Source organism: Platalea leucorodia (assembly GCF_965183815.1).
Source record: "Platalea leucorodia genome assembly, chromosome: 6".
NCBI lineage: Eukaryota > Metazoa > Chordata > Aves > Pelecaniformes > Threskiornithidae > Platalea > Platalea leucorodia.
The window spans coordinates 86,426,123-86,434,707 of record NC_138828.1 but is presented as its reverse complement, the minus strand read 5'-3'; the positions used below and the strand labels follow the sequence as shown (position 1 = coordinate 86,434,707).

The following is an 8,585-nucleotide window of genomic DNA, read 5'->3' as shown; positions in this document are numbered from 1 at the left end:
TCTCCCGCACACCGCCCTCGCGCTCGCACGCCGTGCGGGGGCTCTGCAGCCATCCCCCACGCGGCTCCACGCTGTGCCCTTCTCCCTCCGGCCGCGCAGCAGGGGCCGAGCCCCCCCGGAGCCCCCCCAGAGCCCCCCGCTGTCGCCCGGAGCCTCCTGAGGGCTGGGGCCACGACGGCTCCTGCAGAAACCAGGCATCTGATGATTCATGCACCCACCCACCCCAGCGTCCATCTGTCTGCGCCCCCATCCATCCCAGTGTCCATCCATCTGTTTTCCCGTCCATCCCAGCCTCCATCTGTCCATCCCAGCATCTATCCATCCATGTCCCCATCCATCCTGATGTCCATCCGTCCATCCCAGCATCCATCTGTGTGTGTCCCTGTCCATTCCAGCCTCCATCCATCCATGCCCCCGTCCATTCCAGCATCCACCATCCATCCCAGTGTCCATCCGTCCATCCCAGCATCCATCTGTGCATGCCCCCATCCATCCCAGCATCCATCCATCCATCCATCCATCCCAGCATCCATCCATCCATCCATCCCAGCATCCATCCGTCCATCCCAGTATCCATCCGTGCATGCCCCCATCCATCCCAGCATCCATCCATCCCAGCATCCATCCATGCCCATCCCCATCCATCCATGCCCCTGTCCATCCCAGCATCCACCCATCCATGCCCTCATCCTGCCCAGATACCCCAGGGATGGGCACCACGAAGGGACCCCAGCTCTCGCTGCGGGTGGAGCAGGGGGCAGGGGGGGGCCTGCTCCCCGCCCCCCATCTCCCATTTCCAGGCAGCGCCGTGCCGTGCCGTGCTGTGCCAGGGGACGCGGGTCCCTCCGCCGGGACTGGCCCCGTGGGGAGCCGCGTTCCCTGGCGCAGTGCCGGTAATGGGCCCTAATGGAGGCGGTGAGCACCGGGGGGGCCGGCAGCACTGCGGCAGCTGCCCCCGCTCGTGGCTGGGGGTGTGGGGCGATGCTCAGCGCCCCTCGCTCCGGCCGCCCCACAGCAAACCCCTGTGGGGCCGAGCAGTGGGGTGGGGGCTGCTGCACCCACGGCACCCGCAGGGACCCCTGCACCCACAGCCTGCGGGCAGGGGGCACTGGGGAGGGGGCAGGACCCCGGGCAGCCGGGCTCCAGGGGGGTCTGGGGGAGGCGGTGGGGGCTGGAGGATGGAGGTGCGGGGGTCTCGCCCCCGCTCGCCTCCCCCCAGCTGGGTTTTATGGCCGGGTTCTCCTCCCTCTGGCTAATGGGCTGCGGGGCCCATGGGAGCCGCCGGCGCGAGGGTAAGTGCGGGTGGGGCTGAGCTGGAAGCGGGGAGCCCATTACTGCCTCCCCAGGGACCCCCCGCCCTGGGACCCCCTTCCCCTGCGGGCGGCACCGCTGCTGCCGGCAGGGCTGGGGCCCCGCAGCGGGGAGACGGGGACCCCCACGCCGCCGGGATCCTGCCCCTGAGCCGCCCCTCCTGCAGGGCCGGGGCTGAGCGGGGGCACGATGGGGACCCCCGGCAAGGCTGGGCCCCGGCCCCGGCCCCACCTGGGCTGGTGAGGGGTCCCTGGTCCCGTCCTGGCACTGGCGCGGGCACAGGGAACGGGGTTCGGCAGCAAAGCTGGGAAAGGCCACCCGCGCCAAGCCCGTGCCAGACCCGCGCCAAGCCCGTGCCACCCCGTGCCAGACCCACGCCAAGTCCACGCCATTCTGCGCCAGATCCACGCCATCCTGCACCAGACTCATGCCAAGCCCCTGCTGTCCCACACCAGACCCACACCGTCCCGCACCAGACCCACACTGAGCGCAGGCCATGCCCCCCCCAGAGCCCCCCAAGCCCCCTGCCACCCACGCCAAGCCACCCGGCACATGCCACCCGTGCCATCTAGTGGGGTAAGGCCAGAAGGCAGCCTGGCACCCACCGGGCACCCATGAGGTGCCCACCCTTCCCACGCCCGTGGCAGAGCCCTGTCCCCCTCCAGGGACACGTGCACCGGGCACCGTCCCGGCGCAGGGCACCGTCCTGGCACGGGGCGGGCGAGACGCGCAGCCCCGGCCCTCGGGCGCAGCCGCTTCAGCTCCGGCTTTATTGCAAAAAGAGTCCGTGGGGATGCGGGCACTCGGGGACGCTGGTGCCACGCGGGGTCCCGGCCCCGCTCGCTGCTGGCACGGCCCCCGCAGAGGGACCCTGGCACCGGGGGCAGCAGGCCGCGGTGCTAGGAGGGATGGTGGCCGCTGTGGGAGTCCCCGCTGTCCCCCACGCTGAGCTCGCAGCCGGCAAAATGGTCCGGGCCGGCAGGTGAGGGGGACGGATGCTGCGTGTCCCCGACGCTGGGGCGAGGGTCCCACCCGTGGGGCTGCGGGACGGCACCCGCTCCTCGTTCCTGGGGGGCAGAGGCGTGGGGATGAGCGGGGCGGGGGGTGCCCAGGTCCTCAGCCCCATCGTCCTGGGAAGCCCCGCCGTCCCCCTGGCCCGGGACCACGCCGTCCCCGCCGGGCAGCCCACGCTCCCGGGGCCGAGCCGGGGCTGGGCTCGCGGCAGCTCCTCCGTCCTCCGGCACCTCGTCCCCGTGGGCCGGCGCTGGCCGAGCCGCCCTCCCGACGCCGGGATCCTCTTCGGTGGCTGCCGGTGTGACTTGCTGGTGGCACATGGGGCACGTGTCCTGCACGTAGAGCCACTTGCGGAGGCAAGTGGCATGGAAGAAGTGACTGCAGGGGGTGACGACGGCCACCTGCATGTCCTGCGGGCAGGGAGAGGACGTCACCCGGCGGCAGGGGACCCCCGGGGCTGCCCAGAGCGGGGTCCCCCGGTGCTGCAGGGGTGCCGGCGAGGGGAGGGGGCTGACCTGGAAGCAGATGGCACAGACGTCGTTGTGGTCCCGCAGCTGCCCGCCCGTGGCCCGTGGCAGGGAGTTGATCTTCTTGGCGGCCTCGCGGCGCAGCAGAAAGCTCCTCCAGCCCGACTGAGCGCGCAGCCAGACGTTGAAGTAGGAGTGGATGATGATGACGGAGGCGCCCATCCAGCTCCACTCCCCGAAGAGGGACTCCCAGGTGCCGTAGCCCACCACGCAGACGGCCACCAGGAACTCCAGCACCCGGCTCACCGCGTTCACGCAGTAGATGATCTCGTCCATCCGCTCCAGCGGCGTGTCCTGGAGCAGCTCCACCATGAAGAGGGCGTAGATGAAGAGGGTGCCCATCACCTGGTGGGACGGCGCCTTGTTGGTGGCGGCCGGATGGCAGAGCGCACACCCCCAGCCAGTGTCCCCAGTCGGGGCTGGGTGAGGGTGACTGGGGCAGGGATGCCCACCCTGGGGGGCCCAGCGAGACCCCAGGCAGGGGGAGCGGGAGCTGCCGTACCTGCAGAGAGGTGAGCATGCAGCTGGAGACCAGGATCAGCAGCCAGAAATCCAGATGGAAGAAGTGGGCGATCTTGTAGGCCATGAAGCAAGGGAAAACCAGCAAGAAGAGGCACATGCTGACGCCACGGAAATGCTTCCAGGGGCTCCTAGGGGAGGCACAGCTCAGCGGGGCCGTGCCCACCCCGTGACCGGCACCCACCCCCCCGGGGACGCCCCGCTCCAGCCCCCTCCGCTGGCCCCGATTCTGGCCAAAAACGGGCAGCGAGGACCCGAGGCAGAGGGAGCACGTGGAGGGCACGGGACCCGGCCTGGCTCTTCCCCGCCGCGGGGAGGGGGAGGACCCCCGCCGCTCCCCCCCGCACGCAGGGCTGCTCCCGGGGGGCCGGGTCCTGCTGCTCCCCCTTCCCCTGGTACCTGCTGCGGGAGGCCCCCAACGCCAGCACGATGGGATCAGCTATCTCGATCATGGACTGCAGCGTGGAGGTCACCACGATGAAGAGGATGATGCTGAGGAGGAAGGTCCGCTGGAGGATCTGCAGGTCGAGCAGCCCCGTCTGCAGCGCCAGCAGCAGCAGCGTCACACCCTCCGTCACCCCCCTGCCAGGAGCGAGGCGTGAGGCCGGCAGCCGCAGGCACGTGCCAGGTGGCACCGCGCGTGCCGTGCCCCGGTCACCCCTCGGGGACGCGCCCCGGTCCCCGGATCCCTCGCGACATCCCCATCCTCCCCACCCCGCGCCGGGCTCCTGCGGGCAAACGGGGCTGGGAGGGAGGGACGCCTGCCCGTGCCCCTGCCTGCCCGTGACCCACCTGCCCGTGCCCCCGCCGCCGGCTCACCTGTGCATGACGTTGCCGTTCTGGAAGGCGCCGAAGCCCAGCAGGTAAAACTTGCAGAGGTTGAGGACGCCCAGAGCGAGGTAGGAGACGGTGAAGGTGAGGCCGACCAGGGAGTAGGGCGTGCTGCAGCACTCGGCCGCGCTGCAACGGAGCCCGGGGTGAGCGCGGGTGCCGGCAGGGGCCGGGCAGCACAAACCGGAGCCCCAGCCCCTCCTCATCCTCCTCCCGCAAGGCTGAGCTCCCCCAGCTCCTGCCTGCCCCGGTCCCTACCTGCTCAGGAGGAGGAAGAGGAGGCCCTGCTGGGCCAGGGGGCTGCCGGAGGAGGCGAGGAAGGAGGAGAGCCGGAGGGAGAAGAGCACCAGCCAGAAGACGAGGAAGAGGAGCGGGACGGCCAGCTGGCTCCAGAGGGACACCCCCAGCGCGACCAGCCGGTACACCTCCAGCGCCTGCGGGGACGGGGCGCTCAGCGGGGCTGCCCCCCATCCCGCCCCACACCTGGGGGGCGCGGGGGGCCCGGCCGCGCGAGGGGGCAGCCCTGCAGCCGACCCCGCGTCCAGCCCGGGAGCCCCCGTCCCGCTCACCTGCGCGACCTCCCGGCAGGCGGCGGCGGCCAGCTGGAAGGGGACGAGGACGTGGGAGCCGAGGACGTAGAGCACCTCCAGGGCGGTGAGGACGGCGGCGAAGGTGGTGAGGAGGGGCAGGGCGTGGAGGGGGAGGCCGCAGAGGCGAGCCAGCACCGGCAGCAGCGGGGCACCGAACAGCCAGGGCCGCCTGCTCCCCATCAGGAGGGAGCAGAGGGCACAGAGGCAGAGCTGGCCTGCGGAGGGGACGGGGACGCCTGGGCACGCGGGAGGGCGCGGGACCCCCGCGTCCCCTCCCTGGCTCCCCCGGCACAGCCACCTCGCGCCGGCACCCGGGAGAGCGGGCTTGGGGCAGGCGCCGGGCGGGGGGACGCCACGCAGGAGACCCTTCCCCTGCCCAGTGCCAGCCCCCGTCCCCTGGCAAGGGACGTTTCGGGGGGCCGGGACCCCCCCGGCTCACCTGCGAGGGCGGTGGCGAAGCGGCCGAGCGCGGCGGGGTCAGCGTACACGGCGCCCTGGAAGCCGTGCTCCAGCTCGCGGCGGACGTAGTCCCTGCGGGGAGAGAGGCTCAGCCCCCGGTCCCCGCCGCGCCCCGGCACGGCCCCCCGGCCCCCCGGGCTCACCTGGCCGCCGCGTGCCCCGCGCCGAGCAGCAGCGCGGTGAGGAGGTGGAGGTAGAGCTTCACCAGGGACCGCACCGGCAGCACCAGCAGCACCACGCACAGCACGTGGCCTGCGCCGGGGAGGGGACAGCGGGGTGAGATGGCACCGCCGAGCCCCCCGCCCGGCAGAGACCCCCCCCCCGCCAGCCAGGCAGCCCCCGCCGGTGACACGGCCGTCGCCGCGCACGGCGCCGGGGCAGCGCGGGCGAGACGGGGCTGTGCGAGGGTCACCCTGGCGCCGGGGCCCGCGGCTGCCACCCCTGCCAGGGGACACACGGCGCCGAGGGCGCGACGCTGGGGACGCAGCGCCCGCCAGCCCTGGGGACAGCCCAGGGACAGGCTGGGACGGCGGGACCCCAAAGACGGCCAGCCCCTGGGGTGTCCCCACCGTGTCCCCAGACATGGCCATCCCTTGGAGTGTCCCCTCGTGTCCCCAGCCTGGCCAGGGCCTGGGTGTCCCCTCGTGTCCCCAACGTGGCCATCCCTTGGGGTGGCCCCACCGTGTCCCCAAGCTGGGCAGGCCCTGGGGTGTTCCCTCAGGTCCCCAATCTGGCGATGCCATGAGGTGTCCCCTCATGTCCCCAACCCGCTCATCCCTTGGGGTGTCCCCTTGTGTCCCCAACCCCTGCATCCCCTGGGGTGTCCCCTTGTGTCCCCAACCTGTCCAGCCCCTCCATGTCCCCTCATGTCCCCAACCTGTCCCTCCCCCGGGGTGTCCCCTCATGTCCCCAACCTGTCTGTCCCTTGGGGTGTCCCCTCGTGTCCCCAGCTTGTCCATCCCTTGGGATGTCCCCAACCTACCCATCCCTTGGGGTGTCCCCTTGTGTCCCTAAGCTGTCCAGCCCTTGCACGTCCCCTCATGTCCCCACCCTGTCCAGCCCTTGGGATGTCCCCAACCTCTCCATCCCCTGGGGCATCCCCGTGTGTCCCCAACCTGTCCAGCCCTTCCACGCCCCCTCATGTCCCCAACCTGTCCATCCCTTGGGGTGTCCCCTCATGTCCCCAACCTGTCCATCCCCTGCATGTCCCCTTGTGTCCCCACCCTGTCCCACCCGTGTCCCCCCAGTGTCCCCTTGTGTCCCCAGCCTGTCCATCCCCTGCATGTCCGCTTGTGTCCCCAGCCTGTCCCTCCCCTGGGGTGTCCCCAGGCTGCCCACCCCGGTCCCCTCGTGTCCCCAGCCTGTCCATCCTTGGGATGCCCCCCGGGGTGTCCCCAGCCTGTCCCCCCCCGGTGTCCCCTCGTGTCCCCAGCCTGTCCCCCCCGGTGTCCCCAGCCTGTCCCCCCCGCTGTCCCCCCGTGTCCCCAGCCTGTTCCCCCCGGTGTCCCCCCGGTGTCCCCTCGTGTCCCTCCCCCCCGGTGTCCCCTCGTGTCCCCCCGGTGTCCCCTCGTGTCCCCACCCTGTCCCCCCGGTGTCCCCCCCCCCGGTGTCCCCCCGGTGTCCCCTCGTGTCCCCAGCCTGTCCCACCCGGTGTCCCCAGCCTGTCCCCCCCGGTGTCCCCTCGTGTCCCCAGCCTGTCCCCCCCGGTGTCCCCAGCCTGTCCCCCCCGGTGTCCCCCCGTGTCCCCAGCCTGTTCCCCCCGGTGTCCCCCCGTGTCCCCCCGGTGTCCCCTCGTGTCCCCAGCCTGTCCCACCCGGGTGTCCCCACCCTGTCCCCCCGTGTCCCCCCTGTCCCGCCGCAGCCCTCACCCAGGCAGAAGGCGCCGCGGAGGGCGGGGGGCCGCAGGAGGGGGGGGTCCCCGCGGCGGGGCCGCAGCAGGTCGCCGAGGGCCGCCGCGTCCCAGCGGTACAGCAGGTCCAGCAGCGCCAGCCCCGGCACCCGCAGCGCCACGTTGGCCACCGCCTCCAGCCGCGCCATGGCCCGCGGGGCGAGCGGGGCCCGGGGCCCGTAGCCCCGGCGCCGGGGGACACACACACACACACGGGGGGACCCCCCGGCGCCGCCTCCCCCGGCCCGGCAGGGGGCGCTCGCCCCGCGCCCGGCAGGGGCCCCTCTGGCCGGCCGCCTCTCGCCGGGGCCTGGCCGCCTCCCGCCGGGGCGGGGCGGACCCGCTCCCGCTCCCGCTCCCGCCGCCGCCGCCGCCGTTCCGGTCCCTCCGCCACTTTCGCTTTCTCCCGCCCCGCCCCTACGCCCAGCGCGTAGCGGAGAGGCCTTGCGCCAGGGCGCTGCGCTGACGCCGACGCCGCCATCTTAGAAGGGGGCGCAGCGCTCTTTCCTCCCCTCTGTGTTCCGCCATCTTGACTAAGGGCGACACGGCCATCTTGGAGAGGGGCGCGGCCCCCCGCGGTGACGTCGCTCCCGCCGCCCCGCCCAGCCCCGCGTCAGCCATCTTGGGTGAGGGCAGAGGGTGAGGGCAGGCGCTGGCCGCCATTTTGATAGGGGAATGGCGGGGGGCGGCGCGGCCCCCGCCCCGGGGACTGCCTGCGGCCCTCAGGGCTCGCCTGAGATCCCTTGGGATCGGCTGGGGCCCTCTGGGGTCGGCTGAGGGAATCTGGGCTCAAGCGGGGTCCTCTGGGATCGGGGCAGGTCACCTGGGGGGGGCTGGGGCCCTTCGGGATCGGCTGGGGGTCAGCTGGGAATGGGGGGATCCTATGGGAATATCTGGGGGTCAGCTGGGAATGGGGAGATCCTATGGGAATATCTGGGGTCCTGGGGGTCAGCTGGGAATGGGGGCATCCTATGGGAATATCTGGGGGTCAGCTGGGAATGGGGGCATCCTATGGGAATACCTGGGGGTCAGCTGGGAATGGGGGGATGCTGTGGGAACACCTGGGGTCCTGGGGGTCAGCTGGGAAGGGGGGGATCCTATGGGAATATCTGGGGTCATCTGGGAATGGGGGGATCCTATGGGAATACCTGGGGGTCATCTCGGAATGGGGGGACCCCAGGGAATACCTGGGGGTCAGCTGGGAAGGGGGGGATCCTATGGGAATACCTGGGGTCAGCTGGGAAGGGGGGGACCCCCCAGCAGTGGCTGGGGTCAGTGGGGCCCTCGGGGCCGGGGTCCCTGTGAGCCCCTGCTCCCGTCCCCCAGGGCGTCGGGGGGAGGAGCTGGGGGTCCCCAGGCAGCTCCCACCCAGGGCTGCCAACCCCGGGGACACGGACCCCGCTCTGGCCTTGGGGCGCAGCGGGGGCCAGGGAGGGCAGAGCCCCG

At 72.6% G+C, this 8,585-nt stretch overlaps 1 protein-coding gene across 1 annotated transcript; it reads right to left on the bottom strand.

The window, feature by feature from the left end:
* Nucleotides 1-2,080: 2,080 nt before the first annotated feature.
* Nucleotides 2,081-7,429, bottom strand: LOC309592288 (RING finger protein 145-like). Its single transcript, XM_082315526.1, has 10 exons — nt 7,120-7,429; nt 5,395-5,503; nt 5,232-5,323; nt 4,772-5,007; nt 4,461-4,636; nt 4,191-4,331; nt 3,771-3,953; nt 3,355-3,502; nt 2,841-3,197; nt 2,081-2,735 (listed from the first exon to the last, which is right to left on the bottom strand). Exons 1-10 carry the CDS (start codon nt 7,286-7,288, stop codon nt 2,211-2,213), a joined length of 2,136 nt encoding a protein of 711 aa, XP_082171652.1. The 5' UTR covers nt 7,289-7,429; the 3' UTR covers nt 2,081-2,210.
* Between the last annotated feature and the right edge of the window lie 1,156 nt (nt 7,430-8,585).

Bases quoted from the DNA above. Each gene is read 5' to 3' on its own strand.
- LOC309592288 (XM_082315526.1), bottom strand. From the start codon at position 7,288: ATGGCGCGGCTGGAGGCGGTGGCCAACGTGGCGCTGCGGGTGCCGGGG. The intron at 3,198-3,354 runs GTACGGCAGCTC...CCGTCCCACCAG, and splicing joins GCATGCTCACCTCTCTGCAG to GTGATGGGCACCCTCTTCAT. The intron at 2,736-2,840 runs GTCAGCCCCCTC...CCCTGCCCGCAG, and splicing joins TCTGTGCCATCTGCTTCCAG to GACATGCAGGTGGCCGTCGT.